This window comes from Onychostruthus taczanowskii, unplaced genomic scaffold (genome assembly GCF_017590055.1).
Source record: "Onychostruthus taczanowskii isolate IOZ18803 unplaced genomic scaffold, ASM1759005v1 scaffold2, whole genome shotgun sequence".
Lineage (NCBI taxonomy): Eukaryota > Metazoa > Chordata > Aves > Passeriformes > Passeridae > Onychostruthus > Onychostruthus taczanowskii.
The window spans coordinates 2,790,941-2,813,026 of NW_024499239.1; the positions used below are offsets into that span (position 1 = coordinate 2,790,941).

Below are 22,086 nucleotides of genomic sequence, written 5' to 3' on the forward strand. Positions count from 1 at the left end.
CAGTAATTGATACCGTCCCCTGGGATATGACAACTGCAGATAAAGATGACTGAGTTAAGGCAATACAATGCTGCCCTACCCCTAACAAGAATGCATACAAATGCTCTGAGGTTGTTTACCAGGAATTAATCCCCTCTTTCCCTATCTGTTTGAGGTATGTTGGAAAGAGCATCCAAGCTCCAGAAGATAACACTCTGAGGCAGCATATGCAGGAACTCCTTAAAAGTAGGGGTAGACAGCTGGAGTGCCATTTATGACCACCAGAAGATTTCTCATCCTTTTTCGTGAACCTTGTTAACAGTGTTGATATTAGAGGTTAGACCAGACCTGACTTCAGATCCAAACCTCAGATCTGCCAGAGTCTGGATGTTAGCTTTTGTTTCAGTCCTTCCTGAATTTCATTCACCACCCTTGTTCTGGCAGATGGACTTGGGGCCTTCCCTTTCGTTACTGTTGTCAGTAAAATCAATACTTACCTTTTAAAGCTTTTTAGCACAAGGGAAGAATTCTGCTGACAGAAACATGTTTCTTTATGTTTCCACTGACTTCTTCGCAAATTAAAATTACTTCTCCTTTTTTTTCTTCCAATCTCATTCACCCCCAAACCACCATTATCATCCACTGGCAGTTTCAGACTACTTTTTTCCTGCTGAAAACTTTCATAAGCAAGCCAGAATTCTTGGGTTTTCATCTGAGTTGTGGACAAAAGTAGTTTGCAGTAGTTGGGAGGCAAAGAAAATTATGCTTGCTCTGTGTCTCATACATATTTGGTCATAAGAAATAAATACAGTATTTCACTTATTTTCCTGAGCTGATGAAATGTCCTATAAAAAGAAAAAAGTAAAAGTAGGAGATAATCAGGATCTGAAGTATGCATACATAAACTACTTGAAATATGAATAATTTACTTGTTTTTCAAAGAATGAATGTTTGTAGTCTTGGCACACAAATAGTTACATTTTGGGGCATGCATATGTGTTTGTTTTGAAATTAAAGCAAGTTAAACAAATGAAGTGAAATTCATGGAGCTGGGTGGCTATTAGTGTTTCTTACTCTAAACACCAAAGATTATTTTGTGGTTTCATGGTGTCATATTAAAATATCTTCATTGGTTTTATTCCTCCAACGTGAAACTTTCCATATATTTGGAAGACAAAATAGGTCAGGATCATTTGCTTTCAGTATTTAGATGAAAAGATTGTAGGCGTAATTGATGTATGTGTAATTGTACTCTAAGCATTACTCATACATCAAACATGTTATTTACAATTTACTTACGTGCTACACTGTCAGTGAGCTCTTGCTACTCACTATCTACGAGTGTTAAAGTTTGCCTGAAGCTAGACTGAAGTAGAGAATTCACAGAACATTCTTAAAATGTTAGCTGCTAGCCCGTGGGAGGAAGAGTGGACCAGGTAGAAGCCTGGAGCCATCACACTCCAGCAGTGCAGGAGCTCTTTTGCTGTCTCATTAGTCACAGTGAGGAGGCTGTTCAGAGTTCCCAAATGGGTAAGGAATTAAGCCACTAAAATTCAGAATGTATGAGAAACATCTCGTAATTGCAAAGAGGAGTATAAACATATAGCCACTATCAACAAAGTGTAGCTTTGGAGAGAGTCCAGAGGGACCCCAACCCCTGACTGACTCCAGTTTAAAATGTTATGCATGCCAGGAATTTCCATTGATGTGAGGGCTATCCACTGTGACCAATTAATTAAGTCTATGGATACTAGGTTTTTTTAAAATAGAGCAATTTGAAGTAGGTTGTGTTGTTTGTTTCTTTTTATGAAGGATATATCTTTAGCGTTTAAAAACAGTTAAAATATATTGCCTGCACCATGTTATCTTTTCCCGTTACAGGCTTTATGGCCTAATCTTCCTCTCTCTCCCTGAAGTAAAAGACTGTTTTCACTTTAAATTCAGTGAGAACAAGGTCATGCTTAAAGCAGTTTAGTGGACATTGTATTAAAATACAACCACCTTTGCTGTTTGAGCAGTTTGCAAGCAATACTTTCGGCATTCTTCTTTGCAGAGTGAAGATTCAGATGAAGATGAACCTTGTGCAATAAGTGGCAAATGGACTTTTCAGAGGGACAGCAAGAGGTGGTCGAGGCTTGAAGAGTTTGATGTCTTCCCTCCAAAACCGGACTTGAATATCCCGTCCCCAGAAGCTCCTCACCTGACGAACGCAGCAAGCCAGGAGAGTGTGCTTACAGACCTCAGCGAACGCCAGGAGGTGGCTTCTATTCTGAGCATCAGCAGCACCAGCAGCCACCAGCCAACCCTGCAGAGCGAGGCATCTACCACCAGGACAAACTCGGTAGTGAGCGTCTGTTCATCGAGCAATTTTGTAGCCAACGATGACTCATTCAGCAGCCTGCCCTCGCCCAGGGAACTGAATAGCTTCAGCTTCAACACAAAAGCCAACGAGAAGAATGCCAAGTCCAAAACAAAGAGCCTGCTGAAGAGAATGGAGAGTCTTAAAATCAAGAGTTCTCACCATGGCAAGAGCAAAGCTCCTTCAAAGCTTGGCCTGATTATTAGCGGGCCAATCCTGCAGGAGGGCATGGATGAAGATAAACTGAAACAACTTAACTGCGTGGAGATTTCCACCCTCAACGGCAATCACATCAACTTCCCTATGGTACGAAAGAGGAGCGTCTCCAATTCCACGCAGACCAGCAGCAGCAGCAGTCAGTCTGAGACGAGCAGTGCTGTCAGCACGCCCAGTCCTGTCACACGAACACGCAGCCTCAGTGCCTACAACAAAAGGGTGGGCATGTACCTGGAAGGCTTTGACCCCTTCAATCAGTCAACGTTCAGCGATGTGATGGAGCAGAACTTCAAGAACCGGGGCAGTTTTGCGGAAGACACAGTGTTTTTTATCCCTGAGGATCATAAGCCTGGCACTTTTCCCAAAGCGCTCTCCAATGGCAATTTCTCCCCTACAGAAGGCAACACCTCTGTGAACTGGAGGACAGGGAGTTTCCATGGACACGGCCACCTCACCCTCCAGAGGGAGAACAGTGGCGACAGCTCCAAAGAGCTAGGCATGGGAAAAAGGCGCAACTCCTCCAGTTCAATGAGCAGCCGCCTGAGTATTTACGATAATGTGCCAGGTTCAATCCTGTATTCCAGTACAAGCGACCTGGCCGACCTCGAAAATGAAGACATATTCCCAGAACTAGACGACATCCTATACCATGTCAAAGGGATGCAGAGGATAGTGAACCAGTGGTCAGAGAAGTTCTCAGATGAAGGGGATTCTGACTCAGCACTCGACTCCATCTCCCCCTGTCCTTCCTCTCCAAAGCAGATTCACCTTGATGTAGATAACGATCGAAGAACACCAAGCGACCTGGACAGTACAGGGAATTCACTGAATGAAACGGAAGAGCCCACAGGGATCCAGGACAGGAGAGACTCTGGGGTTGGTGCATCACTGACACGTTCCAGCAGGTGAGATCACAAGCCTTAGCACTTGGGGTGGCATGGGGATGTCCCCTCCAGCCCGAGCAGCCCTGTAGTAGCTGCACCACACTTACTTAAGATTTAGTAGAAGCTGTGGCTGTTCAAGCACACATGTGCTGTTCCATTGTTTCCCAAAACTGTTACGGGCAAGAGAAATGTTTGGGCAAGACTTTGTGGTTCCTACAATTCATAGCTGTATGTTTGTAGGTTCAGCCTGACTTGTCATTGAAAAAGCAATGTTAACAGAGTTTTGGGGCACAATAATTCTTCAAACTGAAATGGTGCATAGGAGGAGAGGGCCATCAAGTAGGATAAAACACTTTTTAAGTTGGCTAGGAGAGCCAAGAGTAATTAAGTATGTTCTGGTTTGTGTCAGTGTGTAGTAAAAGCCTTGACTTTTAGACTCTTTCAAAAAATTGCATTTTTCAGTAGCAGGCTGTTTCTAATAGCATGCTGGGGCACTAAATCTGTGGGGAAAATGAGGCTTGATGCCTTTCTCTTGATCACTGTAGCACAGTGGGAGACTGGGGGAGTTCTAGTGGCCTCCAGATTCTGCTGGGAGTTTTACCATGACTGTGTTTTGTATTGTGAGTAGTACAAGGATTTTAATTCTTTCTAGCTGTGTTTCCATATTTCTTTTAAAAGTAACACAAATCATTTAGTCATCTACAGCTTCTTGTATAAATAGGACTTATAGAAGCACAGAGTTCCTATTTGATATGTCTTAAAAATTCATGCCATTTTTTCTTAATGGAGTTTTTTGATTCCCACTGTCCTAATACTGAAAGGACTTTGGGAGAAGGGTGTTGGAGCCCTTGGAGGATATTTGCTAGGGCAAAGTCGTGTAGCTAGCACTGAGCTGTGGGTCAGCTCAGAGTGCACATTCCCAGGTGAAGCACCTGCCTGTGCTGCATCATGCCAGGTGAGGCAGAGATGCCGCTGGCTGATGACTGTGAAATCTCAGAAGAATGCAGCCGCCAAGGGCAGGGATGTCAGCAGTACATTTGCGTTAATTCCTGCACATGTCTTGCAGAGACATCTCAGTAACCTGCCCTTTCTCTGTCTCCCATCTTCTCCACAGGCACAAGCTAAGGTGGCACAGCTTCCAGAGTTCCCACCGGCCCAGCCTCAGCTCGGCATCACTGCAGATCAGCTGCCAGTCCGTGGCACAGATGAACCTGCTGCAGAAGTACTCTCTCCTGAAGCTGACTGCTCTCCTGGAGAAGTACACGCCTTCCAACAAGCATGGTTTCAGCTGGTAAGGACACAGCACTCTGTATAGAGCCCGACTATGCGAGCATGACAGTTGTGCCTGTCCCAGGCGACGTTTGGAAAGATGTAATGCATTTGTCCAATCCCTCTTTTTCCATATTTGCACTTCTTCCTCCAGGCTGTGCTGACAGTGATTTATGGTTTCCTAAGATGGGGCTAAAATCACTAACCCTTTACGTAAGTGTAACTGTATTAGGCTTCAGAGATGTGTTTATGGGGACATGTGAGAGAACCAAAGCAATGAAGTACAGACCAGCTTTCAGAAGAGGAAGGTGTTCAGTATCTACAGCAAAAGAAGGACCACTCCTTTATTGAGGCAGTTATCAAGCAGTGGCACAAATTGCCATCAGTATTAAAATGCTCGCTTTTCTTCAGTTATTCTTAAATATTTGCATTATTTCCTTAACATAATTATGTAATTAAACAACGTAAATTTCTCTTAATTCTAGTATCTAGTGGTAATAGCCAAAATTTTGTTTTCCCTTTCTAAGACACTATAAATCAATTAGCAAAAGAGATGGAGCAAAGAAGAAAGTTTGGGAGAACCATGGAGTTTTTTGTAGGCAGCAGTTTCTGGTGAGGCCAGGTTTTTGTAACCCAGCTGAATATTTTTTTGTCAGAAGAATGAAATAGAAAGCTCTTTTATTATTGTATCTGCAGTACAGCCTGTGTAACCTTAAGGATGCAAAGGACGCAAATAAAATTTTTCTTGTCCCTACCACAGGCCAGCCTCCTCCCTTCCCCAGGAGTCACAGAGAGTATTTAGCTTCAGCATCAAAGTACCTCCTGTTCAAAGGCTGTTATTATGTCAGTCTTTCTAAATACAGAAGTTGTTTGTTCTGAAAGACAGAAATAAGTATTGACCAGTTATCCCTGCATGCTTCAGATTCTCAGTGGAGATCGCAATGTGTTTTTTCACATTCCATTGGCATGTTTTTTGACAAAGCAAGTATTATTCATACATGTATCAATAATGCCCTAAACTTAACTGTATGGCAATATAAATTGGTTCTGTTTTACTGTGTAACAGATTAGTCAGCTGTAAATCCAATGCACTGTTTTTATAGCTGTATTGCATGTTGAAATGTTAAATGTCTCCCTGTTTTCAGTGCTACTGTGTCCTATTAGTTGTTACACTGGACATTAGCTTTCTTCCCTGTTTAGGAAAATGACCTCAATATTTTCACATTTTAGTGCCCTTTTTTTCCCCTTTATAAAACCAATACTCTGGAGAACACAGGGGTAAATCATTCTTTTGTGTTTAGCAACTTTTCCCTTGGAGTCATAAGCAGATGGAAAGGCCTCTCAATGAAACTGGAGTGGGAGGTGGGGGTAACAAAAGTCACTGGCTGACAAGGAAGGGGGTCCCTCAAAGGGGTTGTTTATAGAGCTGAAGTTTTTAGCTGACAAACTCAAATGTATTACATCAGTTTCCTGCTGTTCTGCACACTGGTGGGTGGTGGACCCAGTTTGAGGACTTTGCAGAACAAGTAGTTGACATACAAAAGCTCATTGTTCACATGCCCATCTTTCCTGAAACCTAAAGAAGCAGTGTTATAAGGGGTCACTGACCGCAAGATTTATTTTGACTCTTTTGCAATGCAATCTGGCCCCTGCAGTTTTACCCTCTAGCTTTCGTCCTCCTAATATTGATGGAGTGGCACCACATTAATACTTAGAGGTAGCATACTGCCCCAAATGTCAAGCCTTTCTCTTAGAGAAACTCTTGTTTTCTTTCCTCTCACCCCTTCCAGCCCTGAGTAGATTAACTAATTTATACTGTCACTATTGTTCATGTTACTAAAAGTGTTTCACTTATTTTCACTTACTTTCCAAATTACTGGAAACACAGAAGATAAATAATCAACTGAGGTTTAATTTAACGTGTCTTTCCCTTTGCTTAAATAGGGCAGTACCAAAGTTTATGAAAAGAATAAAGGTGCCAGACTATAAAGACCGAAATGTGTTTGGAGTACCACTGCAAGTGAACGTGCAGCGCATGGGGCAGCCTCTTCCCCAGAGCATTCAGCAAGCCATGCGGTACCTCCGCAACCACTGTCTGGATCAGGTGTGTTTTGTTATTCTCCAGCTTTCCATTTGTTTTTATTGTTCTTGGGTCAGACTGAAAAAAGTAGACTCAACACAGGACAAAATAGATAATTAATGCGTGGAAATCTTTCCGCAAAATTAGAGCCCATGTGTAAGAAGCTAAAGAGGATGCTTACATTTCAGATTTTCTAGATTCCTTATAAATGTATTTACTTTTATACGTGTATTTAGGTTGGACTGTTTAGGAAATCTGGAGTGAAATCAAGAATTCAGGCTTTGCGTCAGATGAATGAGAGCTCCACAGACAGTGTCAACTATGAAGGCCAGTCTGCCTATGATGTAGCAGACATGTTAAAGCAGTTCTTCCGTGATCTCCCTGAACCTCTCATGACCAACAAACTCTCTGAGACCTTCTTACAGATATACCAGTGTAAGTAGTGAGATTGTACAGCAGACAAGTGGTCATTTGTGTAGCAAGGGTGGAACTTTGTGCCACTGCTGTCCTGGGCGCTACACGTGTTTCTTATGTTGGTCTTTGCCTTTCTCCAGTAACTGTTACAGTTCAGGCTGCCTCTAACAAATGGACTTTTTGTATTGTAGTTTTATAACAATTTATGGTACAAGTTCTTTTTAATTTTACCTTTCTAACTCTGGAACAAATATAAATCCTTCATCACTTACTCTAAATATTCTTTTTTTTGAGCATACTTGGTATTATGGTTTGAAAATAAGCCACATCTAATGTGGCTAAGTAGACGAGCAGAGCAAACAGTATATGAACAGAGTTTGGGGTTTTAAGGGGATTGGCACAGCTACCAAAAATTTTTATTTTCTTATAGTTCATTTTCTGCTATTCTTCACTCAGCTGTTTAAAAACAACCTCTAAGTGGTAAGCTTTTCTGTTACTGATTTGTAACTACTTTACAGATAAGTACTATAAAGTTTTCAAAGTAAATCACGTAAAAAATTGATTTTATCAATGCTTGTGAAAAGAAATAAATACAAAAAGGTTACAGGAATTTCTGTCAGTGCTCCATAGGTGGAGATGATGTTTTAAAATATCGTACAGACCATTTTTTCAGTGCAAGCATTTTTGTGTGTGTGTTTGGATTCCCAAACAGGTTTATGGAGAAAATTAATCAGACTCTCCAGTTCCATGCATATTAAACAGCAACTCTTTGGGTTTAGAGCCAAAAAAAGTTTGACAGAGTGTTGCAGAGTTTCTGTTCCTTTCCTTTTGCAGGTGGTAGGTCTGAGGAATTCCCAGAGGTGGTCGGGAAGTATTATCTTTGTGTAAAGCAAAGAGCCTTAAAACAGCTGTAAATTTTGCTTCCCTGCAAAGGGAAAAATTTCCCTTTGCTTTGGTGCTATGCACCAGGCTGCACACTGGAATGCATGTGGCTTAAATGTGCTTTGAGCTGATGGAGAGGAGAGCATGGAAAACAGTAAATTTTTGCTTAAAGCTGCTTTCTAAGCTCACCTGCTAGCCTTACAAAGTTGCTGAAGCCCAAAGCAAATACCAATTAAGTATCTGGGTAGCACCATGTGTATTATGAGACATGCAGTGAGGGTGGTAGGCTGCTAATGATGATACAAATGCTCAAGGACTCAGACTCTGATGTTGTCTTCAGAGGTGGCTTATTGGAAATCCCTTTATAAGAAGCAGATCTGGTCTGGGTTATTTCATTTTTTGTTCCTTTCAAGTTTGGAGGAGAAAGCTTTATATAAAGACACATCAGACCTTTCCAATGGCTGTTTGTTGTTCGTAACCAAGGAGCTGTTTAATGGTATGGGGCTTCACAGCGTGGACTTTCTTTTTCCACTGCATGACTTTGAATGATCTGCTCAATAAAGTAACCCTCTCTGGTCGGTAGAGCACTTTCTGGATGTTTTATGACATCACTGTTGAAAAGGTTTGCTAGCTAATTTATTTAATTTACCTATTTTAAAATGCATTCATGTTTTAAATTTTTTTGCAAGCCAGAGAACTTCTAAATTGGCTGGACTATGTTTGCTCGTTCTCTGCCTGAATCCAGGCTTGTGTCCTTTTAGTGCATCTGCGGGAGCATGTAGCTGCTGAAGCTAAATCTAAAATTAACTCTGGCCTAGGCACAGCTTCTTGCTTGCATTTCTTGTGAGGCAGGAAATAGCTGAGGGTAGTTAAACCAGTGGGTTAAAAAACATTCCTTCATGTTTCCTACAAATGGTATGCATCCTGAAGGAAATCGCTTCAAACTCGAGTCAAATATTTGAAGCTGGAGTTTGCTTTGGGATGTATTCATGCTGTGTGTGTGGAAAATCAATGGGCTGATGAGAGAATTACTAATATTATGCAGATGTGCCAAAGGATCAGCGTCTCCAGGCTATCAAGGCTGCCATTATGCTTTTACCTGATGAGAACAGGGAGGTCCTCCAGATTCTTCTCTATTTCCTGAGTGATGTCACAGCTGCAGTGAAGGAAAACCAGATGACACCAACAAACCTGGCTGTCTGCTTAGCACCTTCCCTCTTCCACTTGAACACGCTCAAAAGAGAGAATTCTTCCCCAAGGTACGTTTTTGGGAGCAGGGCTCACTGCTGCTGGTCCCATAGCACAGCTGGCAGTGATGTGCAACAGGCACAGTCTGGGATTGATCCTGCCAGCTGTGATCACCTCACAGCACCGGCTGTGGAATGATTATGGCATCTTACCTTTTGCTGGAGATTTGTTAAAATATAAACAAACTCGTAAGAAGGAAAAAAACTGTGAGTGGGGGGAGGGGTTTCCAAAGAAAAGGCTTAGAAAGAGAAGCAAGAGAAGTCGGCAACACCATGCCAATGTTTGGTACCGGGCAGCACTGCTCCAAATCACCAGCAGATGTGGGAATCATTCTGTTTTCTTCCCAAACATGTCTCTTGCTCTGCAACAAATAACTGGATTTGTGTATGTGTGTGCTCTTTTCCCCTGTGAAGGGTGATGCAGAGGAAACCAAGCCTGGGCAAACCCGATCAAAAGGACCTAAATGAAAATCTGGCTGCAACCCAAGGGCTAGCTCATATGATTGCTGAATGCAAGAAACTCTTTCAGGTAAAACTCCTGTTTACAAAACTGATGGGTGGAATATTGATTGAGATGTCTTAGATCTGCTGTATAATGAAAAGCTAAGAATGTCTCTTTATTTTAATGACACTTAACACATGATAAATAGCTTTTTAAAAACCTTTGCTTCCTGATCTCTGTGCATACATGAATTACAAGTGGTGCCAGAAGGGAAGAGAGTTCTTTTGTTGGCACTGGTGCTCTCAAGTCAGGAGGCAGTTGTGGGGTTTGGCACATTTTTGCTGCATCTAAGCTGCATTTGGAATACATTTTCAAATTTTTATTGTGCAGCCATGAGGGTCTGTGGACCTCAGCTCTAATTACAAAGCAAGAAGCTATTTCCAGGAATTTCAGTGCTCATTTTATACTTAAATTCCTGAGAGTTAGCAAGACAGGCCACAAAAGCATCCTGGAACGTAACACTGTCAAACCATAGGTTGAAGGATCTGTAGGAACTAAAGCATGCTCCCTCTAGGGCCTGTGATGGAGAACCAGACAAGTAAAGTCCTGGTTTTCCTCACTGTCATCAAATCTTTTCAGAGCCCTCAACTGAAGACGTGCCTGTCTCTTTTCTTGCAGCTGACAATGTTCCCTTCTTCCTTCAGTTTACAGGATAAACTGTGCTGTGGGAATGAATCTAGTTGTGTAGTAAAGGGGAATACTCCACAGAATAAAATAAGACACCCCATAAAAGAGAGACTAATTTGAGTTAAATCAAAGTCACAAACTTAATTTTGGCATTTCTTCATACTGAGTGCTTAACCTGACACATACACATGCCATCACTTACAAAACTAACATACACACATCCCTGTGGCTACTGAGCTGCTAGACTAATGCAGTGATCTGGGGAGAGAGCTGCAAGAGGATGATTTTGCCTTGTCACCCCTCAGATACCGGAAGAAATGAGTAGGGGTCGGAACTCGTACACGGAGCAGGACCTGCGTCCCCTCAGCCTGGAGGAGCTCCGGGGCAGCAGCAGCAACACTGAGCCCTCTGACTACCACTGCTACCTCCAGGACTGCATGGATGACTTGCTCAAGGAGATGAAGGACAAGTTTAAAGGCTGGGTCAGCTGCTCCACGTCAGAACAAGCAGAGCTGGCGTACAAGAAGGTATGCACCCTGCCACTCACACCACAGCTCTAGGGTTTAGCTCACTTGTGGCATTACAGAAGGTTCAGTACGCATCTTTACTTTGCAGATAGATACTAGGAAAAAAGTCTTGATGTTGTGGTGCAGTTGCACACCATATAGAAACACCATGTCTTTCAGCAGTAGTTTGCCAGCATGCACTGATTTGTTTTCTTCTGTTTATCCAACCCAGGAATGTTCACTGTATTGAATTTACACGCCTTCACTCACACATGCAAAGCCTTAACAGCTGAGTCACTCTGCAGACAGTAGGAAAGAAGTCTTTCATTCCTGATCTTGTACAGCTCAGAACTACCAGATGGAGAAGTGTTTCAAAAGATTCTTAAAAAAATAAACTTGAAAAAGAAAGTGTAAGGGAGAGTAAAATTAAGGACTCTGCTACTTTTCCCCAGGTGTGTGAAGGACCCCCACTCCGATTATGGAAAACTACCATTGAAATCTCAGCTACACCAGAGGATGTTTTAAATCGTTTACTTAAAGAGCAGCATCTTTGGGATGAAGATCTTATAGAGTCCAAAGTAATTGAGCCTTTGGATAGCCAGACAGATATATATCAGTATGTCCAGAACAGCATGGCACCTCAGCCAGCCAGGGACTTCGTAGTCTTAAGGTAAGGCATTCATATACAATGATTCATATACATTCATATACAAATATCCTACACAAATGGCAACCTTGCTTACTTCTTTATCATATCAGCTATTTGGTAAATATCTGTTTGTGCCTAATTTGAATTCTTATTAAATGTTTGACTTACTGTTTGTCAAATAAAAGATTTTTGGTTTTCTTCTTTTTCCTTAGGACATGGAGAACAAACTTCCCCAAGGGAGCCTGTGTGCTTCTAGCAACCTCAGTGGACCACGAGCGGGCTCCTGTGGCAGGTGTTAGAGTCAATGTGCTCCTGTCGAGGTATCTGATTGAGCCCTGCGGGTCAGGAAAATCAAAACTTACCTACATGTGCAGAATTGATTTAAGGTAGGAAATTCCATTTTGTCCTTTGGAGGTGGTAACTTCTCTTGTATAGTTTCAGTGTGGTCAGTGGAAAACTTGGGCGGTTCAACAGATGTTAGTAGTACACCCTTCCCAAAGGCAAGCACATAGGTCTCTCAGATGTCACAGAAAGTTGGCTTCAGTGCACCTCTGGCAGCAGTAGTTTGTTGCATTAGAAGCCTCCAGTATGTGCTCCACCATCCCTATTGGTATACAACCCCACCCTTTCCTCTAATAGTCACATTGGATGCAAGTGTTCATGTTAATTTTAATATTAATTTAATGTTAATTAAATTAATGTTTAAATGTTAATTTTAATACATGTTAATTTTAATACTAAGCTAGTAAAGAAGACCGGGTTGTCACAAAACTTTCCATAACTTTTCCTTGCTGCGGCAAACCTGCGGTTGAGCAAATCTATACACTAGTAGGGTTGAGCTGCCCAGTAAACAGTACTAAGGAGATTTCCTAGTCAGGGATTTAGCCAGCTACACAAAGATTTGATTGTGATTAAGAAAATATGTACAAAGTCACTAGTACCTTCCTCATCATTACTTTTTCCTCCACACAACAGGGGCCACATGCCAGACTGGTACACCAAGTCTTTCGGGCACTTGTGTGCATCAGAAGTTGTTAAGATACGAGACTCTTTCAGTCAGCAGAGTCCTGAGAGCAAGGAACTAAAATCCAGGTGACTACTGAAGAGGAACAGCCATGTGCTCCCCACCTCAGCAACATAGACATTACCCAAAACTGAGACTTGCACGCTGCAGACCAGACCTGTGTTCCACCTGCAAGTCGTGTCATGGAGGGATAGCAGCGTGAGAACTTGACTGTGAGCATTACTATAGGACTGTAGCCATACCATACACTTTAAAGCTGCTTCCTGTCTGTGTAAGGTCTATAGTGTAGGCCTCGACTGGAATACATAGGAGAACTGTGCAAAAACTAAAAATCTTTAAAAAAAAATCCTATTAGATGGTAATTGCTTCTGAGAAGCAAATTTCTTTAAATGCAAAATATATTATGAAATATGGTGAAGGCTCATCATTCCCATGTGAAATACTTAGCTTTATGTACATACTCATATCATTTTATTTGTAGTGCATTGAGGGACTGGTGTATCCACTGGAATAGTTGGTACTCTTCAATGTGTTCTCACTGAGATAAGCAGAGAAAGGTTTGCACAGAGATTAAAGTGTGAATGAGTGTGTTAATGGTTGAAAGGATACAAGAAGTTGAATTTGAAATGTGTCTGGTACACTGATAGGCAACCAGAATGGATTTTAGTATGCTGGATACAGTTCAACCTAGAATGGGACTCCCCTGTGGACCAGGAGTAGCCATCCTTCGAATGTGCTAGTTCTGCCTTTTGCTCAGCTCTAAACTTGTTGAAAACCCTAAGCAGATGTTACAAGAGGCTTGCTTCAACTACTGTCCACTCCTTATCCAGATGATCTTTTAGGAGTGATGAGCAATTCTATAGCAAATTTAAGTAAATACACTTTCGAGCAACGTAGCAGCTTAGAAATGAAATGTCTGCAATGGTGAGGAGAGCCAAAAACATCAGTTGTTATAAAACAAAGATGTCCATTACTTTTACTTCTACCTGCGTTATCTATAGGTGTTTTAATGAGCTTTTATATATTTTATTGTATTCTAATGGCTCAAGAGGAAAAACGTCAACACTGGAGTTGTGGTGCCAGGAGGTGGCAGGACTCCTGCAGTAGCAGCTGGGGTGACTTAGCTAGGGAGAGTCACACAAACTCCTTCTCTTACTCGCCCCTGCTTTTCCTGTTTTCCTAAAAGCTGCATGTTAACATGAACAGAACCTGCATGTGAGCAGTTTGGAGGGTTACATTTGGAGGCAGAAAGGAGGGTGCAGTTTTGTCTTCAATTTTGTTGTGTTTTAAATCCTTTGGGATATTCGCCCCTTCTTGAGAATCAACTTACATGAAATGTAGGAAATCCTGAGGTCCTCTGGAAAGATGTCTTTCTGTAGGTTTTACTGTAAAGATTTGCTTTCAAGGTGCAGTATTAAGTGATAAATGTATTTTGTGGCTAGGGTATGAATGAGTTGCAAGATGGAATCTTGACTGAGACTTTTTTACCATTGTCAGTATTATTTTAAGCTTTTTTGATGAAGATTTTTTTTATAAATGGCAAATAATGTAGTACTTCCTGTAACAATATTCCTCATGAGTAGGAAAACCTTGTATATTCTTCTACATCAAACACTTTTGAATTTGTAAAATTGTATGTTGTACATACCATTCTATTGTAAACATGTATACTTGCCCACAGTGTACTGTCAAACATAGATTAAGCATGATAAAGATTATTTAAAATATACCTGTATTTATACCTCAGATATTCTTTTCGGGTTTTTGTACCTCAAGTATGTTTTCTATTGTAAATGTGCTTTACATGAGTATGATCTACGCGAGAGAAAGGAAAATGTTTAACTTGCTATAGATGTCTGTACAGAATATACTCAATAAGTGCACTATTAAATGTTTAAAATTGGATATTCATAATGAGTTTTATTTTATTTTGCATTCTTCTTTCCACTCTCATACCAAGAGGAGGAGATGTTTTTCTTCTGGTTCTTCACCTACTACAGCCAACAGCTGAGCCACCCCTGCCCTCTCACAGGCTGATATTTATAGTATTGTCAAAGGCAGGTACCAAAGTTTTCTTTCTTTCTTCAAAGTTTTTGGAAGGTAGGACATCACAATGACAGATAGCTGGACAGAAACATTCCCCGGTCAATTGCTTCATACTTTTTTAATGGTGAAAAGAAACCTGTGGTTTGCTGCGGTCTTGTAGAAAGGTATGCTTGAATTTAACAGGGTGGAAGGCAGCAGTGTACAATGCTGGAAAATAATTCATTTAAAGAGAGAATGAGGGCATGATGAGTTGTGGAGTCATAGGTTTGCTTAAAAAAATGCAAGTGTAAAAGTAATTGGAGAAAGTTAAAGCACATACAGCATTAAAATGAATCCAAAGAGGAGGCAAGGAAGATATACAAACAACTGACTAAGGTGAAAAACCAAGCCAAAGATAGCTGTTAATTCAAGCAACTTTTCAAAGTTTTTAAAGTCTTAGCCAACAAAAATATAATTTGGGCATCTGAAGGAGTGTTTTGATTTGTGAGGCTTGTCTGATACAGCAGCAGTGAGAAGGCCTGCTGCCTTTCAGTTACCAGAATCATCTTATTCTTTCTCTGCATGAGCATCCCAAAGTCCTGACCGCTATCACTTCCCACTTCATTCCCCTGGGAGCACTGAGGGATGCTGCCAAAAGCAAACCTCTTGTTGCCATGGTATTATTTCTCACACACCAAATAGTTTTAGAGAACCTTTCTGATAAAGGACTGTCATTAGTTTGGAGGTTACAGAGCCTTCCCCCACCCCCTCCCCGAAGTCAATACTTAAACAACTGAACGTTAAAAAAAAACCAAAAAAACAAACAGATTTGTTCACAGTTTTGGGCCCTTGGAACAAGCACAGTTAGAACTTTTTTTTTTTTCTTGTTTGGCTCTTCAAGCACACTAACTCGTGACACTCCTCTGGCAACTTAAGGATTTACACTGCATTTTGTGTAAAATGCATTAGTTTAAAATGCATTTGTTTAAAATGCATTTAGTTTACTTCCAAATTAGCATTTTCCTAAACATTTCTACAAGATGAGTTAATTTTGAGTCTTCTAAGTAGTTTCAGCCTCCTGAATGTCTGTGTTCTTGGCACCTTCATTTGCAGATGTCCATGTTGTTGCAGAACAACAGAATTCAATCTTCCATGTCTGTGGTTTTTTTGTCAGCTGTCACTCAGGGCAGCACTGGCTCCTCTTGGGACATTCTCCTGCTTTAAGCAGTGGTTGCCACAGGAAGGGCAGGCTGGGCCCCTGTTCCATGCTGTCCAGGTGCTGCTGTGAATCACTGTGTACATCACATCCCTGGTGTAACACAGGTCCAGTCTGCCCTGTGCTTCAGTAATGTTGACTTTCAGCACTTCTTTCTGACAAAGTCAAACAGAAAAAGTCATGTCTCGCTGACGTTCCTCAAGTAATGCGCTCCAAAATTAGATATTTCTGAAGCTGCAAATGATCAGTAGCCTTCACCTTAAAGGTCAGAGATGTCACTAACACACATGCACAGTCTGGGAAAGGGAGACTGAAATGATGCAAAGCAGTACCTCTGCAGTCTGGTACAAGACCTTGAAAAGAGCAGGACCTGGTATCCACAGTAGGCTGTGCCAGGAGAAAGTTAGTATGAAAACAGTATCTATGACCTGGGATTATAAAAGGTGGATATCCATGTACTACATTATAAAAAGTATAAAAGTATTCATGGCTACATTATAAAAGGTGGATATTTTTACTTAAGGTGCATGAAAATTAACTGTTACACACAAATCTGCTAAGTGCTGGAAGCAGTGCCTTACAATCATAAGGAATGAAAACATGATACTGTTTTAACGATGCATTAAGAAATACTAATTTCTTCATCTCTGTTATACCATAACATGAATATAGATGAATATAGATTCTCTATACCACCCTTCACTGCATCTCTGAAAATCTTTAATCTATTTCTCATCTGTCAAGCCAGAATGTTTTATATCTCTGGCAAGGAAAGGTATCAAATTCTAAACCAATTATTTCATAGTACCAGAGATTAGGATGACGATCTGATGCTAATATGCAATACTTACACCCACGTGCCTTTTGCATTGAGTGCTCTCCTAAGCTCTTGAGACTTGCTAAATTCTTCTCTCCTCTGCACCATCCTACTGTATTTTCCTGTATATTCTGAGGTGTCCAGATTACTTGCAAGAAATGAACTTGCAAGCTGAATCCAGAGACAGTAAAATGGAGTGAAGTATAGGAAAGAATTCAAAGAAGAAAAAATTCCATCAAAAGAGATTAAGGCACTAAAGGGGCACATTTATAAAGAGAGATTCAAGACACAGTCTGGTCACTAGACAAGAGGGATGTAGTAAATGTCTACTAGCACTAGAAGGTCATAAAACCCAGAAGAAGAGTTCAAACTAGCTGAGTGGGTGTACAAGATGGGATAAAAATTTGTTAATGGAAAATGTGAGACAGAAGGGAAGGAAAAGGAATTTTCCACACAGCAAGAGATCTTTGAGACTGTGGGACAATCTCTCTCTGAGAAGCAGCAACAGCATAAGTAATTTAAAACTGTGCATGCTCAAATCCTGGAATCATTGCTTCCCAGCTTCCACAAAGCATCACAAAGACATAACAAAGGTCCTGTCTTCATTATTTGCCATGATTACAGGACTGACAGGCCACCAGTTTTGACCTTTAAGCACTGTCAGATAGTATTGCCTTGCTGAGCAAGAAAAAATCTGGTGTCAAAAATAAAATATCTCAATTATTTTGGAAGTTACTAGTAATGAAAAAGAACTAATAATAGTTCTTTCTCTAAGAATTACATTTGAGGTTGTGGAGTGCAATTTGCTTAGATTTTATTGAAGTGGACTTTCACTTAAATTAGAAGATGCTGTGCCTTCCCACCATGGGCCAAGAGCATGAAGATCAGCATGTGGAGGTTACCACACAACTGGGAGACCTCTTTGATTTCCTAAGTTTTACTCAAAGTCCAGAAAGATCCATAATTGATTAACATGATTTCCTCAATGTAGAGAGAATCAAATCCATTATTCCATAGGTTCTGGGGATTTTCCTTATTACAGGAACAAAAAAAACCTACAGCAAGTGTGTTGTGCATGTTTTTCCAGGTAGCAGTGTTCTACTAGTCACTTCATTAGCTCAAGTAATAAAAGGGTGATGTGGTGGGTCTGAATATCACAGTTGCTCCTAACCCACACAGACATTTCTTAAGGGTTTATAACACTAAAAATGGAAAAGCCCCTTAGGAACAGAATTCTCAGTGAATGAAAGAATGCTACTATTCAAAAATAAAATATTCAAAAGGTAGAGTCTTAAAAGGACTGGTACAGTTATGTATGTTCCAGGGAAGGAAATTAAACAGCTTTTTCCATTATATGATGACATAAGCATGTTATAAGCTGGTAGACAGGGTGATAATAGCCAAGATGGCTCTGATTTGAGGGAGCTTATACCTTCATTTATTAAAGACATAGAAAGATGGTTAGCAAATGAAAAGGGAATTTCAGGAAAGAGTGGCATCAATTAGAACACTTGAGTGTCACTTGAGACAACTGTCATTTTTTAAAATAAGCCACCCAGCAGCAGAAGAAGATTATATTCATAAAACAGCCCAGACTGAGAGGTGTGCAAGGTGTGCATAATAATGGTTCTTCTAAAGTTTTGGCCTAACACTTCCAACATGCTTAGTGACAGCAGCCTGACAGGTCTATTCTAAACAAGCAGGTCATCAGGTAAGTGTTTGCCTTTTTTTTCAAAAACAACTAAAAGAAAATAAATTTCAGCCAAGAAACTGTTATGAGCTGGTTCAACATGTCATCTTCAGCTAGGCTATAATTCAATGACAGTATGGTTAGTGGAGTTTTTAACCCAAATCTCTGGGGAAAGTTGTTCAATAGAGTGCATTCTAAGTATCCCATTTAAACACATGAAAAAGAATCAAAAGATACTAAAATATTTGTTTTAACTCAATCATATAATCTCTAGCAGTCTGTACTCCCTTTCTCTCTCTCAACAGAATGTCTGAAGAACACACATGGGCTTATTTGCTTCTTATTGAAGTCTTTGTCACCCTCATAATTTATCAACGAGAGCTTCCAAAGCATAAAAAGAGTAATAAATCATACAATAATACAAGCAATAATCCAAACTGAATTTGCATATCACACCTCACTGATACCTCACCTATGGCCTACAAAGCCAGAACAACATTCAAGTCAGTACTTGAGTAAAAGGCAGAAAATGGTAAAACTTTGCTGCCTACAAACAATTTCATTCAACAGCTAAAATGAAAACTGATTTAAGATACATAGAAAAGCATCTTTGAAAGCCTTCTAGACCTTTTTAAAAAGAGAGAGAAATTCATTAAGGCAATCTGTCTGGAGAATGGCACCTGCCCTCCCTCTACTTAGGTGCTTTTACTCCATTATCTAAGACTGGGAGAAGTACATACAAATTACTGAAACTGAAAAACTCTGGTGGTGCCTCCTGTCATCCTCAGCAGCAGTGAAGCACCAGCCTCCCAGTGAGGGGGAAAGCAGATGAGGATGGTTCATGTCTTCCACAGTGAGGACTGATCGTAATTCTCTTCCCCTAAGGGCGTCCCTGTGCTACTCATCAATTCAAAGTATGCATAGAGCCACAGAATCCATTTGGGCAGGAAAGACCTCTAAGATGTTTGAGTCCAACCATCAATTCAGCACTGCCAAGCCCTCCATTAAACAGTGTGCCCCAAGTGCCCCATCTACACATCTTTTAAGTAACTCTGGGGATGGTGACTCCACCACTTCACTGGCCAGCCAGGGAAGCCAATGCTTGACAACCCTTTCCACAAAAAGATTTTCCCTAATATCCAATCCAACCCTCCCCTGGAGCTACTTGTGAGCATTTCCTCTCATCCTGTCACTTTTTCCCTAGGAGAAAAGACTGGCCCTCACCTCACTACAGCCTCCTTTCAGGCAGAGAGCAATAAGGTCCCTTCTGAGCCTCCTTTTGTCCAGGTTCACCACCACAGCTCCCTCACCACCCTCAGAAGACCTGTGCTCCAGATCCTTCACCAGCTCTGTTGCCCATCTCTGGACACACCCTAGCACCTCAATGACTTTCTTGCAGTGACAAGCCCAAAACTGAAAACAGGATTTGAGGTGCAACTCCACCAGTGCCAAGTACAGGGGTGTGTAGCATAGAAACACATACTCCTCGTAATGCAGGGCAAGTATTCAACAAAGTAGAAACATTTAGATGGGGTCACAACTGCTCATGAATTCCAGAACTTAATGGAATGGTACCCACAGCAGCACTAACACTGCATAGTGCTTGGTCTGCAAGCTCCCTTATTTGGCTTTGGAGACCTCTGAAAACACACTGAATTGCATTTCAGGCCTTTTAAGAATGACCTTGAGCAAGTAGAAAACAAGATTTTCTAGCTAACACCTGAACCACAGTCCAAAATAAATTACATTCACATTCCCTGTCTCCACTCGTTCAACCTAAATGATTATGCATAAAATTATCACATACCTTTCTAGGTAAAGCACTGGCTTTGTCACATTAGTTGGGAACAAGATCAGGCAGAGTAGCTGCTGAACTAGGTTCAATTCAACAGACATATGGGACTGGGGAAGGAGGGGAAGCTCTGTCCCAAGCATCCTCCTGGCAAAATTGTTGAGAGAATGAACGACACGTCAAGAGCAGTGATAGAGTTCTGAGGCTCTGCTGCTGAGGAACACAGAGATTTAAGCAGGCCAGTCATGGCTAACACACTAACACACTTTAGGCATATATTTGATAAAAACCTATCTGCAATTAGCAGACCCTGGAAAGCTTTAAGTATCTAAAGTTTTAGTCTTGCATAGAATAATATCCCCAGTTTACTGCTAGAAAAGAGGGTAGAGACACTGATTCAAAATCTCACCAAGTGGTCTGAGGAAAGAAGGCAAAACAAGCTGGTTTTTGGCACCATCCACTCTATTATTAAAGTAATCTTTTCATAATTTGGAATTTCATAATTTGAAAATCTACATTTGGAATTCACTATTAGATTTTTGCAGAGCTTTGAGAAAAATATAAGTACCAAAGTTCCTGTTATTTTTAATTTCTGCACTAGGCACTTGGATTTACTTCTGGATGTATTTTTCACAAGAACCTACAGGAGGTTTCTTGTGCTGGGGTGCAAACAGCCTAGCAAGGGTCACTATCAGAGAGAGCATTTGTTTAAATTGATCAGCAGCACAATCTGGGACATAGCATGATATTTACCATGCTCTTTTTTTATAATGCACCATGTAAAAAGTCAAGCTTATCATACTGTTCGATTTTAATTCCTTGAAAACCACCACAAATTTTTACTGTTTAAACATTCCCTCTTACTGATGTAGAAATTTTCTCTGAGGCTTTATACAATTTTTTTTAAAGCTTCTTTCCTTTGCCTCCTCTTCCTATCCTGTTAAATGGCTAAAACAGTTTCCAGAGCCAGCCACTCCATGGAGTGGTTTGCTGGTTTGTGATGACAGAGTTGCTGCCAAATTTTATAAAGAATGTTCCCTGGAGCACAGAGGGGAGGGAGGTATTCTTCATGGCCTCTGTTTTCTTCCCATATTGTTTAACAAACAAGCAGAGTCGCTCTGACCCCTTTTTAGACATATCCCTTTCAGGCAGCCACACAAATGAGCTAGGAAGGAAGTGCTGTCACAGCCCTTAGAAAAGATAGAGAGAAATAAAGGCAAACATTGTGTGTCTAAACAAACAAGCTCGCTCTGCTGCCCTTCTCCTGCCTAATTCTTACAGAAACTAGTCCCTGAAGTAGTATTTGGGGCATGAGCATTTTCCATATGGTGTAGGACTTGGTTACCCACCCACCATGTTCCACTGCCCTGCGAGGTTTTGTCCCAGCCTCAGAGACGAATGAATAATCCAAAAAACCTTTGGTATAAATAGGAACTCAGCCCAGGCTCTTTGAATGGCTTGAGCCTGTCCCTCAGTCAGCTTATTACATGAACTTCATGCCCTCTGTGCCTTGCCTTCCCTAGTTAGACTTCCCCAGAACATCAAGAGGGAAAAAAAAATATTATTTTGCTTTAGTAATCATAAATTCAAAGTGCAAGTTTTGCAAGAAACTGAAACAAAAATATCTAAAGGCCAAGCTGAGAACAAACTTTCCTTTGAGCTGCTTCTTGTCTATACACAACTCCAGAGGATTTCTAAATCAAATTACTTTTGGTAGACAAAAGATTAAACAGATGTGCTATCAACTACATTTTGAGATGGAGAGCTACAGTAAAAAGAATTTTGAATTAGAGATGCAAATAGAATATTTAAACCTTAATGTTGCATGCTAATGACAGGAACAAGTTTTGACATATCAGAGCTGATAAACCTCATTAAAAGAATGCTTAGAAAAATTCAAGGGTAAAA

At 40.8% G+C, this 22,086-nt stretch overlaps 1 protein-coding gene across 10 annotated transcripts in view; it reads left to right on the top strand.

The window, feature by feature from the left end:
- DLC1 (DLC1 Rho GTPase activating protein) overlaps nucleotides 1-14,541 on the top strand; it is a 245,481-nt gene extending 230,940 nt beyond the window's left edge. For all 10 annotated transcript variants that reach the window (XM_041402661.1, XM_041402662.1, XM_041402658.1 and 7 more), the window contains 10 exons: nucleotides 2,033-3,459; nucleotides 4,553-4,729; nucleotides 6,652-6,811; nucleotides 7,024-7,222; nucleotides 9,129-9,342; nucleotides 9,745-9,859; nucleotides 10,765-10,986; nucleotides 11,418-11,635; nucleotides 11,827-12,000; nucleotides 12,590-14,541. In XM_041402661.1, the coding sequence (XP_041258595.1) occupies nucleotides 2,033-3,459; nucleotides 4,553-4,729; nucleotides 6,652-6,811; nucleotides 7,024-7,222; nucleotides 9,129-9,342; nucleotides 9,745-9,859; nucleotides 10,765-10,986; nucleotides 11,418-11,635; nucleotides 11,827-12,000; nucleotides 12,590-12,710 (3,027 nt within the window). In that variant the 3' untranslated portion in view covers nucleotides 12,711-14,541. The remainder of the gene's footprint in view (nucleotides 1-2,032; nucleotides 3,460-4,552; nucleotides 4,730-6,651; nucleotides 6,812-7,023; nucleotides 7,223-9,128; nucleotides 9,343-9,744; nucleotides 9,860-10,764; nucleotides 10,987-11,417; nucleotides 11,636-11,826; nucleotides 12,001-12,589) is intronic.
- The last annotated feature ends 7,545 nt before the right edge of the window (nucleotides 14,542-22,086 follow it).